Source organism: Plectropomus leopardus, chromosome 2 (genome assembly GCF_026936395.1).
Source record: "Plectropomus leopardus strain MGB_pleo_1.0 chromosome 2, ASM2693639v1, whole genome shotgun sequence".
Lineage (NCBI taxonomy): Eukaryota > Metazoa > Chordata > Actinopteri > Perciformes > Serranidae > Plectropomus > Plectropomus leopardus.
In genome coordinates, this window is record NC_142177.1 from 42,655,900 (window position 1) to 42,677,556 (window position 21,657).

General features: G+C 46.0%; 2 protein-coding genes across 6 annotated transcripts in view; one reads left to right on the top strand and one right to left on the bottom strand.

Annotated features, from left to right (window-relative positions):
- The window catches only part of amigo3 (adhesion molecule with Ig like domain 3), a 3,774-nt gene extending 609 nt beyond the window's left edge, over positions 1–3,165 (top strand). Inside the window, exon 1 of the mRNA XM_042515019.2 lies at positions 1–3,165. This exon is cut by the window's left edge and continues 609 nt beyond it. Coding sequence (XP_042370953.2) covers positions 788–2,398 — 1,611 coding nt within the window. The 5' untranslated portion in view covers positions 1–787 and the 3' untranslated portion in view covers positions 2,399–3,165.
- rnf123 (ring finger protein 123) overlaps positions 1–21,657 on the bottom strand; it is a 133,537-nt gene that overhangs the window by 56,673 nt on the left and 55,207 nt on the right. The gene's annotated exons all lie outside the window — the stretch shown is intronic.

The following is a 21,657-nucleotide window of genomic DNA, read 5'->3' on the forward strand; positions in this document are numbered from 1 at the left end:
GTGAGATCATGAGCCGGAGCTGTTTACGGAGCACCAGAAGCCCGGAGGTGAATTCAGAGGACTGAGGAGTGTTTAGGAGGTACAGAGGAGCAGTCAGGAGGTACAGAGGAGCAGTCAGGAGGTACAGAGGAGGTACAGAGGAGCAGTCAGGAGGTACAGAGGGGATCTCCAGGAGGTGAGCGGAAGTCATGCTAAACGCTCTGCTCCGTGTTTTTTCTCTGGCTGGAATTAATCTGTCGACACAGCAGGAGATCTGAACCTGCACCTGCTCGTCTCTCCGCTTTCACCTGGACGAGTTTAAACGGCTCCAAACTTTGACTGAACACATCGAGTTTCCATCCACATCCGCATCAAACTACACTCTGAGTTTGTTCCACACAGTGTTTGTTTGAACTGCCTTTTTGTTTTGGAGCCTCCTTTTGTTCTCGTTTTCCCGCTCCGGATGGCAGCGGCACTGGCAGGTGGGTGATGCAGACGCCATCACCTCGCGCCACATTAACGGCCTTTCACCAAACATACACTGAGGCAGCAGCTGGAGGCAGAGGCGACAGTGTGCATCACTGAGGAGCTTTCTGCCTCAGGAGTAACAGCTTAAAGCAGCAACAGCACGGCTCCACATGCAGACACACTGGAACCAGTTCAACACGAGCAAAACCAGTTCACCCAGTCTGTTTGTGTCTGAATGAGATGGATCCCGCAGCATGAAGGATGAGCTGTTAGAGAGTAACGCAGATCCGAGCTGGCTCTCACAGAGACGATAAACAGGTCTGAGGCTGCTGCTGCCATCATGCCGTCTTTTACTGGGAGCACTGGTTTCCTGCAGGGTGTGGCGGCTGCGGCAGCGTGCTGCTCTGTCATTGTCTTGCTGGTTTGTCTCCCACAGCTGAGCCCCGTCCACGCCACCATCTGCCTGTCCCAGGGTGGCTGCGTATGCGCCTCAGACATCCTCAGCTGCACCGCCGCCGGTCTGGACGGCGTCCCCGGGGACATGCCCATCTCCACCGTCACTCTGGATCTCAGCCACAACCGCATCACGCAGCTGGAGGCCGGCGGCTTTGAAGGACTTTATCGACTGGAGACGTTACGGCTGGCGCACAACCAACTGATCACGATTTACCCTGGGGCATTTCGAAACGTCTCAGGGACTCTGCTGCGACACCTGGACTTGTCGTCCAATCAGCTGCGAGTTCTGGGGCAGCACTGTTTCCTGGATTTGCCTGGATTGGAGGAACTGCTGTTGTTCAACAATCGGATTGCACGCGTGGAGAGCAGAGCGCTGGCAGGACTAGGCAGTCTCCGCAGGGCCTACCTCAGCCACAACCGCCTCACCGACTTCCCCTTCTTCTCCATCCAGGAGCAAAGCCACCCGCACCTGTCCATGCTGGACTTGTCCTCAAACCGCCTGCCCAAACTGCCCCTGGAGGACATCTGGAACCTGCCCCTGTCGGTGCAGAGAGGACTCTACCTGCACAACAACTCGCTGGTGTGCGAGTGCTCCATGTACGGACTTTTCCGGCACTGGGAGCAGAGAAACTTCGCCTCCATCAGAGAGTTCAGACACGAGTACACGTGTCTAGTCTACGGGATCCAGCGAGGGACAGTGCGCTTCTTCCAGCACAACCGCTTCTTTGAGAAATGCAACCTGACGGCAATGAGTAAGGCACCAAAGGAGCAGGACAGCAGCGTTTCGGTGGAGGTGGGGAGTCGGCTCCTGCTGCACTGCGTCACCACACTCTACGGACGCCCCATCACCTTCCTCTGGGTGTCGCCCAATCAGGAGTACGTGGCGCCGCCGGGAAACAATGGGTCATTAAAGATGTTCGCCAATGGCAGCTTGGAGATTGTGGCGGCACGTGCAGAGGACGCCGGGATTTACTGGTGCATGTCTCTGGACCAGCAGCGTCAGCACAACGAGACACGGGAGGTCAACGTGACGGTGGTGCTGCACAACGGGGAGCCTCACGAGCCGTTCAACACTGGGTTCACTACCCTGCTGGGCTGTGTGGTGAGCCTGGTGCTGGTCCTCATGTACCTCTACCTTACGCCCTGCCGCTGCCCTCCCTGTCCAAGGGCCCCGACCCCCGCCACCGCCACCGCAAGCCAGGGGAACGAGGCTGGGGCCGGGAGCGCCCAGTCCTCCATCCTCACGCCCACTCCGCCAGCGACCACTGAGGGCCCGGGCCGCAAGGTCAGTACCAACAAGCATGTGGTCTTTCTGGAGCCAATCAGAGAGCAGCAGAACGGCAGACTGAGGGCGGGACCGGGTGGACATTTGGGTCCAGGTTTACTGCTGGGGGCAGAGCACTCGAAGCTCCACCACCAGCCGCAGCAGCAGAGGGCCGGGGAGACAGACTCCATCATGTCCATGTTCTCAGACACGCCCATCATGTTGCCATAGCAAAAGAGACAGAGACAGACAGAGACTGGCACTACCTTCACCCCTCACTTCCTCCTCTGTTTCTCCGTTACCTCCAGACCACCTCCCACTGCACCCACCTCCCACTGCACCCACCTCCTGCTGTACTAGAGTTGGGTCGGTTTCAGTTTTTCCAGTCTGGTCTGGTCCGGTCCGGTCCGGTCCAGTCCAGTCTGGTGGACAAGATTAAACCGGTTTGATTTTTTGCAAACTGGCTGAATCAGCATTTGTCTTTATGCTACATTTTGGACATTTTAAAAGTAGCCTCTGCAATAAGCGTGATTAATAAATACATATATATCATGTTTGTAAACTCACTAACGAAACTGATGGTGTCACACAGGTCAGGTTTTATTTACTGCTGAGCCGAGGCGGCTGGTGTCAAATTTCAGCAGAGGGATGAGACCGGGACACGTTTGTTTCCTCTTTGGGCTGAGAGGTAACATGATGTCACAGTTATTCTATTAAAGACTAACACTGAATCAATATGACAACATTTTGGATTTTATGTCAAGTAAAAAGTTTCCTGACTGGCTGCATTATATCTGTCGCTAGCTTTGAAAGCGCCGCAGTGGTCGGGGAGCGGCTGCTTCCTGAAGCTGAAATGAGGAATTATTTATACAAAACCTCCTTTTTTTCTCTACAAAAATGTAAACGCAGAGTCAGCTGGCTGCAGGGAGATCACCGAGAAGCTGAGAGTTTCAGCTGAGGTAAACAACTGTCACTAAAAACAAAATAGGATAATGTTACTGCTGTTGGTTCTATTGTTTGTTGATTGCAGTAAATATCACGATATAATACGCAGGTTTTCTGATTTAAAAAGTAACATTACAAATGTAAGAAGACAGCAAGTAGGCTACTTACACATCTTATACGTGTTTACGTCTAATCTGGAGAGCACAGCTGATAGCTACGTGGTTTGTTTACATTAGTAACAAAGGTTCATATTTGATGGATTCAGTGCGGCCACACATAGCTCCGCTGTTATGAGATGCTATGTGATAGATAGAAACTGGTTTTCTTTTGAGACACACTGTCGTAATGTCCAACTGAAGAGAAGCTGAATCATTTGGGTCACCAGGTAAAATTGGGTAAACCGGTCTGGTCCCGTGTTGCCTGAATATCAAACCGGTTTGAAAATTTAACACCGGCCCAACTCTACACTGCACCCAGCACAAGACCTGAGCAAACCAGAACCCAACACAGACTTCCAAAACCTTTCTTTTCTCAGCCTGATAAAAACAGAAAAAGTGCAATTTGAAGAACCTGAATACTGTTAACTAAACGTACGGTAGTCTGCGCAGGTGGACCCCGCTGAGCCCTACAGCCATAAACCAGTGCACTGTGACGGGACCGGCTCGGACGGACCGACAGGTAGGGACGGTGCTAACGGAGAAGACAAGGGACAGAGGACGGGACAAATCCGTCAGAAACCAAATAAACCAAAAATAGATGGATGTTAAACTCTGGGAGGAGCCGCCTCAGAGTCTGAGCCAGGACGGACGTCAGCCCGGCGAGCATGGACGGCTGCTGTCCCTTTAAGCACGGCTTGTACCTTTAATACACACTTTGCTGCAGATGCCTTCTGGTCTCGTACAGAGATGAGAGATGATGTCGAGAAAAGAAAAAAAATCTTTTTGTAGAGCTTTTAAGCTTTTCCTTTTTTTCAGTTGATTAGAGGCGAAACAATCTGTGTAGAGCAGCTCCGTCACAGACAGCAAGACAAGAGGACGACGAAGACGAGCGCTTAGCAAGTAAAAATAGAAACTCTTTTAAAGGATAAGGTTTGAACTCCCCTTCCTCCTACACCTCCTCCTCTCCTCCTCCTCCACCACTCCTCCTCCTCCTCTCATCCTCCTCCTCCTCCTCCTCCTCCTCCTCCTCCTCTCCTCCTCCTCCCCCTTCCTCCTCTCTTCCTCCTCTCCCCTGGATCCTGATTACTGTCATCATCAGTCAGAACAGAAGTTCAGGAAAACAAAGGTAAATAAATAAATAAAGACATCAGTTGAAATTATTTATGCAGCAGAAGAGTCTTTGTCTTCGTCGTCTTCGTCGTCTTCGTCGTTGTCGTCGTCGTTTTGTTGAGTCGGAGGCAGTGGAACTTTTTTTATTTTTATATTTTGATTTTTTTGGGTCTGTGTGAGATGATAAATGTGGAGATGAAGATTCTCCTCCTGCAGGACTGACGGGACAATCAGGGCGGACATGTTTCAGTTTCATTGTCTTCACTGCACCCCCGAACCCCCCCCACTGCCTCTGTCCTTCCTGTCTCCACCTGCGTGTTAATAAACCCTGAGTCTGGACTGACAGGTGACATCTGCCTCCTTATTGATACTGAGGTTTTCATACATTCAGTGGAGCAGGTGAACAAACAGCTCGCTCTCGGCTGAACTGATCCATGAAATATGATTCAGTTTGTGTCCGACGTCACTCGGCGAGCAGATTCGGTTGTTGACAACATGACTGCTGTGAGCGCCACACAGGATTTAAGATATAAGATTTAAGACCAGGACATGAAATACCGCAACAACTGTTAGTTCCTGTTAGACTTTCATAAGCTGTTTAACCCTTCAAAACCTCAGTAAACTGATTTCTTTCACAAACACGGGAAAAGGCTACGACCGACATGGCAAGAAATGTCCCACAAATAGCAAGAAATCCGTTAAAGGCGTGACACAGAAAATGACCTTAAGATTTGTTTTAAAATAGGGTGAAAATTATTTTTAAAAATACAGAACAAGGACAGAAAATTATGTTTAAAATCATTATAATTATACGGTTTTTTTAGGTTATTTTTTGTCACATTTTTCTGATTTCTTGCTGTTTTTTGGGTAACAGTTGCTAAGTTGCTCGATGGCTTCCTCCCACGTTTTCCAAAGAACTCAAACCAGTTTGCTCAGCGTCCAAAGGGTTAATCTTAAACTGCATCAGACTATCATCAAATTCATTTTGCAGTTTGTCCTCGATCTACAACACACGCCAAATTATTTTCCTCAAAAAAGATCGAAAGAACATTTTAATAGACAAAAGAATTCACCGAAATCTTTTCTGTGTGTGTGTGTGTGTGTGTGTGAGCATTATTTATCATAAAGGGTCAATATTGTCACAATGCGGAAAGGGAGACACACACACACACACACACGCCTTCAGCTATGCTTTGCAATTGATTAATGTGTGTGTGTGTGTGTGTGTGTGTGTGTGTGTGTGTGACTGAACTGCAGTCAGTTTAATTATAATTCTGCGGTCGCTCAGCTGTGAATGATGTCATGTCAGAAAGCGACACGCCAGCACGAGTCCAGCTTCAGAGAGACGCAGCGTGAGGAAGTTTAACGTCCCGACAAAATAAAATCCCTCAAAAGTTTTTTTGAATTTTTGTTTGTTTCAGAGTTTTTACTCACAAACAAAACTAAAACCTAAAATCTCACAGAGGATTTCGGTGTAAACATTTTTGCGTCTCCAGCTCGGATTAATTGGACGTTAGTTTTCTTGCGCACTAAAATCCTCCGGCTCTGTGTGAAGGACACACACACACACACAGACAAAAGGACAGTTCGGTTCCTCCTGGATGAGAATCACAAAGTGACCTCATCATCAGATTAAACGCACTCTGTCATCTCTGCGTTTAACCCCTTCCCACTAAAATTAGTATGTGTGTATGTTGGTTATTTAATCTTTGGAAAATCAGCTAAAAATAGGCGACAGACTGCTTTCTCACTGCGTGTACACGGCTCTGCAGCAGATCAGCTGTTTTTGTTGTTTTTTCTGGTGTGTCACGTGTGACGTCAAAGACGGGCCAGAATACGTTCGGTGAAAAGTTGCGCGCAGCATGGAGGCCGGTGAAAATGTTCCGGTGGTTACTTCCTTTACCTTCCATTTTCACACAGAGATGAGTTCAGAGCAGGACTGAGAATCTAAATAAAACTTAGGGACTGTTGGTTATTTATGAGAGGGGAGGGAGCGGTGCAAAAAGGAGGAGACGTCAAATAGTTTTTTAAGCTCTGGAGATGTTTTTATCTTTTTTGGGGGGAGGGGCAAACGTATTAATTTTACTGGCGATTTTGAAAGAACAGATGACCTCCAAACCTGCTGAACCTTTCAGTGACTGTTAAAGAAGACAATATGGAAATTCTATTTGTTGCTGTTTGCTTGTTTTAGGCAATCTGACATTCTCTTTTTTTTCAAAAATTTGGGGCTTTTCTTTCTGCAGCATGGAAAGCATTTTTTTCTTTTTAAAACTTACTAAAACTTTTTGAAGGAAAAAACACATTTACACACATTTTTTTAAAGAAAACTAGAACACCAAAATCGCCAAAGAAAAAGTGAAATCCAAATCATCCACAGTTATATTAAAATATTCAGCACTAATCCTGCTCTGAATTCACAGATTTTAAATCTGATAAATATCTAAAAAGCTACCATATGGTTTTAAAGTCCTGATAAAAACACGTATGAGCCCTGAACAAGGTGAGATAAAACATTTTACACTGCAGGAAAATACAGAGTACTAAACAACAGCAGGCACACACACACACACACACACACACACAGACACACACAGACACACACACACTCAGACACACACAGACACACACAGACACACACTGACACACACTGACACAGACACAGACACACACACGGCTCATTAATCTGCTCTGTTCATTTCCTTCATGCTATTATTCAAATCAGCATATCAGTGAACATCACAGTGAAGCTCTGCAGCCATAAATTATTACTGCAATCACACAATCACAGTCACACAATCACACAATCACAGTCACACAATCACACAATCACAGTCACACAATCAGTCACACAATCACACAATCACAATCACACAATCAGTCACACAATCACACAATCACACAATCACAGTCTCACAATCACACAATCACAGTCACACAATCACAGTCACACAATCACACAATCACAGTCACACAATCACACAATCACAGTCACACAATCACAGTCACACAATCACAGTCACACAATCACACAATCACACAATCACAGTCACACAATCACACAATCACAGTCACACAATCACAGTCACACAATCACACAATCACAGTCACACAATCACAGCCACACAATCACACAATCGCAGTCACACAATCACAGTCACACAATCACACAATCACAGTCACACAATCGCACAATCACAGTCACACAATCACACAGTCACACAATCACACAATCACAGTCACACAATCACACAATCACAGTCACACAATCACACAATCACACAATCACACAATCACACAGTCACACAATCAGTCACACAATCACAGTCACACAGTCACACAATCACAGTCACACAATCACACAGTCACACAATCACAGTCACACAGTAACATAATCACAGTCACATAGTAACACAATCACACAGTCACAAAATCACACAATCATAAAGTCACACAGTAACATAATCACACAGTCACAAAATCACAGTCACACAATCACAGTCACAAAATAACACAGTCACAAAATCACACAGTCACACAGTAACACAATCACACAGTCACACAGTAACACAATCATACAATCACACAGTCACACAATCACAGTCATACAATAACACAGTCACACAATAACACAGTCACAATCACACAGTCAGTCACACAATCACACAATCACACAATCACAGTCACACAATCACACAGTGACACAGTCACACAGTCACAGTCACACAGTGACACAGTCACAGTCACACAATCACAGTCACACAATCACACAATCACACAGTCACACAATCACAGTCACACAGTAACACAATCACACAGTCACACAATCAGTCACACAATCACAGTCACACAATAACAGTCACACAATCACACAGTCACACAATCACAGTCACACAATCACACAGTAACACAATCACAGTCACACAGTAACACAATCACACAGTCACACAATCAGTCACACAATCACAGTCACACAATAACAGTCACACAATCACACAATCACACAGTCACACAATCACAGTCACACAATCACACAGTCACACAGTGACACAGTGACATAGTCACACAGTGACACAGTGACACAGTCACACAGTGACACAGTCACACAGTCACACAGTGAAACAATCACACAGTGACACAGTGACAGTGACATAGTCACACAGTGACACAGTGACACTGACACAATCACACAGTCACACAGTGACACAGTCACACAGTGACACAGTGACACAGTCACACAGTGACACAGTCACACAGTCACACAGTCACACAGTCACACAGTGACACAGTGACACAGTCACACAGTGACACAGTCACACAGTGACAGTGACACAGTGACACAGTGACACAGTCACACAGTCACACAGTCACAGTGACACAGTCACACAGTGACACAGTGACATAGTCACACAGTGACACAGTCGCACAGTGACACAGTCGCACAGTCACACAGTCACACAGTGACACAGTCACACAGTGACAGTCACACAGTGACACAGTGACATAGTCACACAGTGACACAGTGACACAGTCACACAGTGACACAGTCACACAGTGACACAGTCACACAGTCACACAGTGAAACAATCACACAGTCACACAGTGACAGTGACATAGTCACACAGTGACACAGTGACACAGTGACACAATCACACAGTCACACAGTCACACAGTCACACAGTGACACAGTCACACAGTGACACAGTGACACAGTGACACAGTGACACAATCACACAGTCACACAGTGACACAGTCACACAGTGACACAGTGACACAGTGACAGTCACACAGTGACACAGTGACACAGTGACACAGTCACACAGTCACACAGTCACACAATCACAGTCACACAGTAACACAATCACACAGTCACACAATCAGTCACACAATCACAGTCACACAATAACAGTCACACAATCACACAATCACACAGTCACACAATCACAGTCACACAATCACACAGTAACACAATCACAGTCACACAGTAACACAATCACACAGTCACACAATCAGTCACACAATCACAGTCACACAATAACAGTCACACAATCACACAATCACACAGTCACACAATCACAGTCACACAATCACACAGTCACACAATCACACAGTCACACAGTAACACAATCACACAGTAACACAATCACACAATCACAGTCACACAGTGACACAGTGACACTGACACAATCACACAGTCACACAGTGACACAGTGACAGTGACATAGTCACACAGTGACACTGACACAATCACACAGTCACACAGTGACACAGTCACACAGTGACACAGTGACACAGTCACACAGTGACACAGTGACACAGTCACACAGTCACACAGTGACATAGTCACACAGTCACACAGTGACACAGTCACACAGTCACACAGTCACACAGTCACACCGTGACACAGTGACACAGTGACACAGTGACACAGTCACACAGTGACACAGTCACACAGTGACAGTGACACAGTGACACAGTGACACAGTCACACAGTCACAGTGACACAGTGACACAGTCACACAGTGACACAGTGACATAGTCACACAGTGACACAGTGACAGTCACACAGTGACACAGTCGCACAGTGACACAGTCGCACAGTCACACAGTCACACAGTGACACAGTCACACAGTGACACAGTGACATAGTCACACAGTGACACAGTGACACAGTGACACAGTCACACAGTGACACAGTCACACAGTCACACAGTGAAACAATCACACAGTCACACAGTGACAGTGACATAGTCACACAGTGACACAGTGACACAGTGACACAGTCACACAGTGACACAGTGACACAATCACACAGTCACACAGTGACACAGTCACACAGTGACACAGTGACACAGTGACACAATCACACAGTCACACAGTGACACAGTCACACAGTGACACAGTGACAGTCACACAGTGACACAGTGACACAGTCACACAGTGACACAGTCACACAGTGACACAGTGACACAGTGACAGTCACACAGTCACACAGTCACAGTCACACAGTCACACAGTCACACAGTCACACAGTCACAGTGACACAGTCACACAGTGACACAGTCACAGTCACACAGTGACACAGTGACACAGTGACAGAGTCACACAGTGACACAGTCACACAGTCACACAGTGACACAGTCAGTCACACAGTGACACAGTGACACAGTGACACAGTCACAGTCACACAGTGACACAGTGACACAGTCACACAGTCACACAGTGACACAGTGACACAGTCACACAGTGACACAGAGACACAGTCACACAGTCACACAGACACAGTGACACAGTGACACAGTCACACAGTGACACAGTGACACAGTCACACAGTCACACAGTGACATAGTCACACAGTGACACAGTGACACAGTGACACAGTCACACAGTGACACAGACAGTCACACAGTGACACAGTGACACAGTGACACAGTCACAGTCACACAGTGACACAGTGACACAGTCACACAGTCACACAGTGACACAGTGACACAGTCACACAGTGACACAGTGACACAGTCACACAGTCACACAGTCACAGTGACACAGTGACACAGACACACAGTGACACAGTGACACAGTCACACAGTCACACAGTGACATAGTCACACAGTGACACAGTGACACAGTGACACAGTCACACAGTGACACAGTCACACAGTGACAGTGACACAGTGACACAGTGACACAGTCACACAGTCACAGTGACACAGTGACACAGTGACACAGTGACACAGTCACACAGTGACACAGTGACAGTCACACAGTGACACAGTGACAGTCACACAGTGACACAGTCGCACAGTGACACAGTCGCACAGTGACACAGTCGCACAGTCACACAGTCACACAGTGACACAGTCACACAGTGACAGTCACACAGTGACACAGTGACATAGTCACACAGTGACACAGTGACACAGTGACACAGTCACACAGTCACACAGTGAAACAATCACACAGTCACACAGTGACAGTGACATAGTCACACAGTGACACAGTGACACAGTGACACAGTCACACAGTGACACAGTAACACAGTGACACAATCACACAGTCACACAGTCACACAGTGACACAGTCACACAGTGACACAGTGACACAGTGACACAGTGACAGTGACACAATCACACAGTCACACAGTGACACAGTCACACAGTGACACAGTGACACAGTGACAGTCACACAGTGACACAGTGACACAGTGACACAGTCACACAGTGACACAGTCACACAGTGACACAGTGACACAGTCACACAGTCACAGTCACACAGTCACACAGTCACACAGTCACAGTGACACAGTCACACAGTGACACAGTCACAGTCACACAGTGACACAGTGACACAGTGACAGAGTCACACAGTGACACAGTCACACAGTCACACAGTGACACAGTCACAGTCACACATTGACACAGTGACACAGTCACAGTCACACAGTGATACAGTGACACAGTGACACAGTCACAGTCACACAGTCACACAGTCACACAGTGACAGTCACACAGTCACACAGTGACACAGTGACACAGTGACACAGTCACACAGTCACACAGTGACACAGTGACACAGTCACACAGTCACACAGTCACAGTGACACAGTGACACAGTCACACAGTCACACAGTCACAGTGACACAGTGACACAGTCACACAGTGACACAGTCACAGTCACACAGTGACACAGTGACAGAGTCACACAGTGACACAGTCACACAGTCACACAGTGACACAGTCACAGTCACACAGTGACACAGTGACACAGTCACACAGTGACACAGTCACAGTCACACAGTGACACAGTGACACAGTGACACAGTCACAGTCACACAGTGACACAGTCACACAGTGACACAGTTACACAGTCACACAGTGACACAGTCACACAGTCACACAGTCACAGTCACAGTGACACAGTCACACAGTCACACAGTGACACAGTCACACAGTCACACAGTGACACAGTCACACAGTGACACAGTGACACAGTCACACAGTGACACAGTGACACAGTCACACAGTCACACAGTGACATAGTCACACAGTGACACAGTGACACAGTCACACAGTCACACAGTCACACCGTGACACAGTGACACAGTGACACAGTGACACAGTCACACAGTCACACAGTCACACAGTGACAGTGACACAGTGACACAGTGACACAGTCACACAGTCACAGTGACACAGTGACACAGTCACACAGTGACACAGTGACATAGTCACACAGTGACACAGTGACAGTCACACAGTGACACAGTCGCACAGTGACACAGTCGCACAGTGACACAGTGACACAGTCACACAGTCACACAGTGACACAGTCACACAGTGACACAGTGACACAGTCACAGTCACAGTGACACAGTGACACAGTCACACAGTGACACAGTCACACAGTCACACAGTCACACAGTGACACAGTCACACAGTCACACAGTCACAGTGACACAGTCACACAGTCACAGTGACACAGTGACACAGTCACACAGTGACACAGTCACAGTCACACAGTGACACAGTAACACAGTCACACAATCACACAGTGACACAGTGACACAGTCACAGTCACACAGTGACACAGTCACAGTCACACAGTGACACAGTGACACAGTGACACAGTCACAGTCACACAGTGACACAGTGACACGGTGACACAGTCACAGTCACACAGTGACACAGTCACACAGTCACACAGTGACACAGTCACACAGTCACACAGTCACACAGTGACACAGTCACAGTCACAGTGACACAGTGACACAGTCACACAGTCACACAGTCACACAGTGACACAGTCACAGTCACACAGTGACACAGTGACACAGTGACACAGTCACACAGTCACACAGTGACACAGTGACACAGTCACACAGTGACACAGTCACACAGTCACACAGTGACACAGTGACACAGTGACACAGTCACACAGTGACACAGTCACACAGTCACACAGTCACACAGTCACAGTCACAGTGACACAGTCACACAGTCACAGCTCATTATGCAGATCCTGTAAACTGGGTTATTATGAGGAACGAGCTTTTATTGTGAAGCGACCATCAATCAGAGATCAGAGAGACTTCAGAGGGTTTCAACAGTATTACTACTTCAACAGATACTGCTTATTGATTTCATATTTTAATAGTACTCTTACTAGTACTGTAGATTATTCTAAATAAAAAAAATAAAAATGAGCGCAATATTCTGAGGGAAAAATCAGAATTTCAGAGATTAATGTTGCAAATTTCTGAGGGAAAAAAATTGTAAAAAAGGTGTTTTTTGTTTGTTTGTCTCCTCAAAGAACAGATGCTGCTGATAATCTGGTGATTTTGGTCTCAAATCAGGAGTATTTCCTTCTTGCTATATTAATTTACAAAGCATCATTTTATAAGTTCTTCCGCTGCAGGAAGTAAACACGGCAGGCGGCAGCGTCTGGGTGATGAGGCTGATCTTTTTCACACTAATTTACGACATTAGGGGGGAGAAACTACGAGCTAAGTGGTCAAAATTTCGGAATGTGACGCACTTCAACGACACGTTGTGAAAAGATCGCTCATGTTTTCGCACAAACGTGAGAAACAGTTGTTGCATTTGTGGCGACGCTGTCAGCGGCAGACTTCAGAGCGAGTCACTCGGCAGGTTTCCATCACAGGTTTGTGCTAAAGTTGGGAGATAATTTGTAAACGTGGATAAACCAGAGCGTGAGATGACGTGTTTCCGCTGAGTGATGCCTGCGGCTGAAAACCCCCTCACGCTCGCATCAAAACTTGTTTGCAATAAACAGGAGTACTTTTCTAAATTGGCGTGTTTCGACTGGGTGTATTTTAGATTTGCAATTTCAATTTGTGTAATTTGAGGGTTAATGGAAACCTGCCTGGAGTTTCCTGCAGCAGTTGTTGACATGAAAAGTGTCTCCAACAGAGTTCGGGTCCCTCCGTGACGGCGTCCGCTCGCTGTGATTGGTCGACTCTGTGGAGGCGAGAAACTGAACTGAGCCTGAACTCTGTTTTCACACAGCAGAGCTCATCACGTGTCCATCAGTCCGTCCTCCTGCTGTCAGGGGACGGACTGAAGGACACTGTCCCCTGAGGGAATCACTGTGTCCTCCTGCTGTCAGAGGACAGACTGATGGACACTGTCCTCTGAGGTCATCACTGTGTCCTCCTGCAGAAAGAGGACAGACTGATGGACACTGTCCTCTAAGGTCATCACTGTGTCCTCCTGCAGAAAGAGGACAGACTGATGGACACTGTCCTCTAAGGTCATCACTGTGTCCTCCTGCAGAAAGAGGACAGACTGATGGACACTGTCCTCTAAGGTCATCACTGTGTCCTCCTGCAGAAAGAGGACAGTCTGAAGGACACTGTCCTCTGAGGGAATCACTGTGTCCTACTGCTGTCAGAGGACAGACGTAGGGACACTGTCCTCTGAGGGAATCACTGCGTCCTCCTGCAGAAAGAGGACAGACTGAAGGACACTGTCCTCTGAGGGAATCACTGTGTCCTACTGCTGTCAGAGGACAGACGTAGGGACACTGTCCTCTGAGGGAATCACTGTGTCCTCCTGCAGAAAGAGGACAGACTGAAGGACACTGTCCTCTGAGGGAATCACTGTGTCCTCCTGCTGTCAGAGGACAGATGCAGGGAAACTGTCCTCTGAGGGAATCACTGTGTCCTCCTGCAGAAAGAGGACAGACTGAAGGACACTGTCCTCTGACACTGTGTCACTGTGTCACTGTGTGTCCTCTGTCCTCCTGCTGTCAGAGGACAGGGGCCCTGAGCTGAAAGGGTTAAAGTGAGAGTGCAGCCGTTAAATATTGATCGATTAAATATTGATCGATTAAATATTGACGAGGTCTTCCCTTCTAAACAAGTCAACACTCGGGTGAAACTTGTGTAACGAGTGAACAAGACTCGTCGGGGGACAAGAGACACGGTTCGTGTTTCTGGTCCTCACACATCGTGATTCAGACAGAAACACCGAACAAACGGCGTGCTGACGAGGTGACGTCAGGTAAAGTGGCGAGGAACAAAAACACAAAGACAGAGTCTTTGTCTCAGTCAGCCTCGTCCCAAACGCTGAGACAGGAGGACAGAAGAGACAGACAGAGGAGACAGGAGGAGGACACACGCAGAGAACACGAGGTCACAAAGGAGGAGATCTCCGAACTGTGTTTATATGATTATCAGCCAAAATTCACTCTGTCACATTCATACCAACACGGTCCTGATCCCTCAGGGACGCTCTGAAATCACAAAATGGGCTTTTCAAAATAAAGCTAGAATAACATCATGCGCTCATATGATTTTCTACTTTCATTGAGTTCATTTTTTGAAACCATCATCAAATCTAATCACAAATATTCATCAATTTTCAGAACTCACACCCTTTAAATGCCACTATGTTTTTAGATGAAAAAACACACAATAATTTAATTATTTTCCATACACTACGTGCTAAGTAGATTTTTTTTATTATTATGACAGCCATGGATATGTGATTAGCAGCAACACTGATTATTTTTTGTGCAGTGTCAAATATTCACACATCGCTCTGCACACAAAATGTGCTTTTCAAAATGAAGCCATAAAAATATTATACACTATGATTTTATATTTTCATTGAGTTATTTTTTTAACCAACATCAAACCTAATCATAAATACCAAATATTCATTATTTGATTAATTAATTGATCATTAATTAATTTTGTCATGATGCCACTATGTTTTTGCGATTTAAAAAAAGTAGAAGAAATGTATTTAATGAAGTATTTAATCTCCTCCTCCTCAGTGTGTGAGTGTAACTGCCGACAGTCTGGGATATGTCAGTGTGTGAGTGTAGCTGCCGACAGTCTGGGATATGTCAGTGTGTGAGTGTAGCTGCCGACAGTCTGGGATATGTCAGTGTGTGAGTGTAGCTGCCGACAGTCTGGGATATGTCAGTGTGTGAGTGTAGCTGCTGACAGTCTGGGATATGTCAGTGTGTGAGTGTAGCTGCTGACAGTCTGGGATATGTCAGTGATCAGCAGCTACATTGACTGTGACAGGTCACCTAGTGGAAATAGCATGTATTTCCTCCATATGCCAAATATGGTCAAAATGACCTCATCAGGTGGAAAATAGTCAAAATGACAAATTCAGAGTCAAAAGCCCAGAATGACACCCAGAAATAATACAAGTCCTGTTTTTCTGCTCTGATGGCTGTGGGATCAAAAATGTCAGTTTGAATGGGTTTCAATGGAGCATTTTTGGACCTGAACAGTCTGAATGTAACTATTTAGTTTCCACAGTGTATTTTAGACTTATTGTAGGAGCTGAGCTGCAAATTCACTGATTACACTCAAATACACAATCTGGACTACATTTAGGACACATGCATCAACACACACACAGTTATCACAACAGGAAGAAGAAAAGAGACTAAAATGAGACAAACAGTCACTAAAGAGTTAATCATGTAAATAGCTCAGAGGCAGTATTGTCATATTTGTGAATATAAACGTAGTAGGTTTAGAGCTCTATTTATTGATGTCTTGTCTTATGGGTCCATGAAGGTGTCCCTCAGGGGACTGTTTTAGAGCCACTGCAGTTCTCACGATACATCAATAATATCTGTGAACTGATCTCAGTATCATTTTACGCAGATGACACAATTTGATTCAGATGAATCTGACTGTGATGTTGAAGGTCGACTGTGTGAATGTGGACGTTACTCAGTCATCTGAAATTAATTCCAACTTTCACTAAAGGAAAATAATCCAGACTGTGGGGTCGGACAGAAGCGAGATATTGCTCGTATTTTTCAGAGCGTATTTTTCTGAGTGTGGGTTTGTTGCTGCAGCAGCTGATAACAGAAACGAGTTACTGAGAGACATTGAGTCTGAGCCCCCGGACAGAAAGTCCAGCACAGGACAGAGACGAGGTTTTATAACAAACTCTCACAACATCCATTAAGAAGGAATCCGCGTCTGATGCCTCTGCTCTCTCATTCTCTACTAAAACCTATCGCATCATTTATTCATGAAAACCACGAGTAAATAAAACCTCATCGCTCTGTCACTCCCCTCCTCCTCTCACTCAACAGCTACTGAGGAGGAGGCAGCATTCACACGCGCTTTCAACAGCACATTCACAGCACTTTTCCAGGACTCTGAGGTAAATGTTAAAGACCAAACATCCTCTGAAACAACCGCCAGTCCTCCTCATACGGTTGTTTATATATACATATATATATATATATATATATATATATATATATATATATATACATATATATATACACATATACAAATACATACACACATTAAACATTATTTTCAAAGATCGCTGATTCAGAGCAGGATTACAGCTGAACACTGAAGTATTACTGTTTGATAGTTTTGAGATGGAGGGACTGATGTCTTTATTTGGCTTTTCCATCCTCTGTCTCCTCCTGTCTCCTCCTCCTGTCTCCTCCTCTGTCTCCCCCTGTGTCCTCCTGTGTCCTCCTGTGTCCTCCTGTGTCCTTCTGTGTCCTCCCTCAGATCTATCCGTCCAGACTCTACTCTCTGCTGCAGCCCTGAAGTCCGTCTGAAAACCTGCGACCTCTGACCCTCAACACATCTGCTCCTCCTCCCTGACACCTCCTCCTCTCCTCCTCCTCCCATCTTCTCTCCATCTTTTTCTCATTTAAAACTCCTAATTGCCGTCTCCCACCCTCCAACATCCAAGCTGCTCTGTCGTTTCCACGGTAACAGAAGACCACCAAGAAGACAGCAAATCTTCTTCAGCCACATGTGCACACACACACACACATACACACACACACACGTGTGCACACACACACACACACACACACACACACACACACACACACACACACACACACACACACACACACACACACACACACACTCACACACAGACACACTCACACACTCACACACACACTCACACACACACACACACACACACACACACACACACACACACACACTCACAGACACACACACACACACACACTCACAGACACACACACACACACACTGGTCACTCAGGTCCGTGTGTTTTCAGTTTTTTCGGTCATCATGTGAGACAGAAGAGCTGCACATTCATCATTAACGGGCAGCTCTTTCAGTCCTTAAAATATTGTTTCAGACGTTTTTTAACACATTTCTTCAACATTTTCTTTGTCGTTAAATAATAATTTCAGATTATACATCACATGACACTACAGGAAAAAGTTACGTATTTTCAGACTGTCGCTCAGATAAAACAACGATCTGAAGACGTCACTTTAGTGAAATTAGAGCACAGATTAACTAAACTGTTAATCGATTAACGGAGAAAATAATGGACGGATTAATCAATACTGAAAATGATTGTTAGCATCCTGCAGGGCCCTCATTATAATTATTGTCTTTATCACTGTTATTATTATTGTCATTATCATTGTTATTATTGTTGTCATTATCGTTGTTATTATTGTTGTCATTATCATTGTTATTATGATTGTCATTATCATTGTTATTATGATTGTCATTATCATTGTTATTATTGTTGTCATTATCATTGTTATTATGATTGTCATTATCATTGTTATTATTGTTGTCATTATTAATATCTGATGTGTCTCTATAGCATCGTCTCACAGACAGACAGACGGGCAGCCTTTACTCACAGGAGGGATTCACTGGGAATCCTCCAGTTTATCTGAACTGTACTGGAAAACAAGAAACATGGAAACTACACACACACACACACACACACACACACACACACACACACACACACACACACACATACACTCACACACACACACACACTCACACACTCGTCTCAGTGTTTCCTTCAGTCTGACAGAACAGGACTGGGATCAGTCCGAGTGTTTACAGACACTCTGAATCATAACTGTTGTGTGAAAGATGAAACACTGAATCACACCTGAAGATTATCAGCAGGGTAAGGGTTAACACTCTATCTCCTAAAAACTCCCAAAAAGAATTTCCACTCTCATGGGGTGATTATTTCAGGAGACTGTGATGGAAACACTTTTTGGGCTTTTAGGGCTTTGACGTGTAACACCGGGTGGCAGTAAAGCGACTTTACGGATGCAAACCGGCATTAAACCCAAAGAAGAAGAAAACGTAAACACGGTCACATGACGCGGCTCTGTATGTGAGGACGGAGGAAGAGACCGAGAGCTTCTTCACTCTGAGACCAGACGGAGACATTACAGCGTATTAGATTACTGAGCGGCTGCAATAGAAATAAAGCTGCTGATGTTTTCAACATCCATCGCCATGGTTACTGGGACGTTATCACCAGAGGAGAAGTCACATGACATCCCTCAGTGGAAACACAGTCAGCTCCACGTTGAGTTTTATCCAAATTTCCAAAATTTGGCTTAAGTTTTGCACGAATCTGTGAAGTAAACTGGCCTGCTGGTTCGGTCCAGACAGAAGATTTCAGTATTCTGTCGACTGGTTTCATCGTGTTGCTGCAGGTGTTTCAATTTTGTGATTTTATCAGCTGTTTGAGCTGCAGAGCCACAAAAGGCAAAGAGTTAATGCAACACCCAGTGAGTGTGTGTGTGCGTGTGTGTGTGTGTGTGTGCGTGTTTAAAATGTCATTTAAAATGATCAAATTCACGATGAAGTTGGCTGTTTCGGTGCGCTGATGTCATTTTGGAAGTTTTTATGAAGCTGTATAATATCACGTGATAACCTGAGAGATCTCTGCGGATACACAGAAATATTTACATCCTATCACACAACAGAGAATCATTATTACACATCAGCGAGATCTGCATCACCCTAAAACCCAGTACAGGTCGGGCTCCCACCCCCCTGAGTATCTATTTGACACGGACGGATGTTTGAACCGTGTGGGCGCATGAATCGTCCCGCTGTCAGTGTGAGGGATACGTGAGCTGGAGGACGTGATGGACACGTAGTTTCACTACACGATAACGTTCAATAAATGTGATCAGGAACCAGTTTGTGTCCCGGCTCGTTCTTCAGTAACAACAGAGACATTTAAACTGCAGTGCGCACACACACACACACACACACACACACACACACACACACACACACACACACACACACACACTACATATTTCTACCAATGACTTTCCAGGACTTTTCCAGGACTTCAATGGAGCATTTTTTGACCTTAACAGTCTAAACGTAACTATTTAGTTTCCACAGCGTATCTTAGCGTGCTGAGTGTGTTGAGCGTGCTGGGTGGCGAGCGCTCGGAGCCGTGGAGCTCCTCGCAGCAGCAGGAACAGGACGTCCCCAGAGGACGGGCGTTCATGCTGCAAAGCTGCTAAGCTAATTAGCCTGGGCCTGAATCTAATCTGAGCGAGGCTGCAGGCTGCTCTGATGCCTCTCAGCTGCAGGTAATGGACCGTAATTAGCAGCATTGATTTCCTCCTCTATGAGGGGGGGGGGGCACATGAAATCCATGAAGACATGAGACGCTCCAGAGTTTAACCTCACAGATACAAACAGGGCCAGCTCTACCCAATTTGGTACCCGAGGCGCCCTAACCCTAACCCGCACCTCCACACCCAATAACGATACATCACGTGCTCACACATAATTTAGGAACATGTCACTGTTTATTTATTTGTAATGTTAACATATATATTTTTTTTCTAGACAGAAAACACTAAGTGAGGGCATCAGTGGGCATAGAAAATTATTATTTTATTATTATTTTCCCTCGAGGCCAAGGGGGACTGGCGGCACCCCTCCAGCAGATGGCGCCCTAGGCGACCGCCTATGTCGCCTATGCCAAGAGCTGGCCCCGGATACAAACACTGACAGGCCCAGATCTGACCCGCTCTCACCCGCGGAAACAGCTGTTTTTATGCACTATAGCACTGATACTCAACTTAGGGCCTGAGGGACAAATCTGGCCCCTGACAAGGCCCCTGGTGGCCCCCCAACCATTTTCAAACCGCTGCAACATACTGCTAAAAAGCGCTGAGCCTGGTGGGAAAAACGTGGCACTGTGATGCACCGTAAATGCTGAGGAAACAACTGAGACGTTAAAAACGAAGCAGTGTTTCAGAGATCATTTCTATCTAACATCTGAACACGTGACTCAGCTCTCTGCTGGTCCTGGATCAGTTTATCTGAGCTCAAACTCATCAGCAACAGCAGCATTAAACACACATACACACACACACACACAAGACTGTGTGTGTGTGTGTGTGTGTGTGTGTGTGTGTGTGTGTGCGTGTGTGTAATATTAAAGCAGACCCTCAGGAGTTAATGTTTTG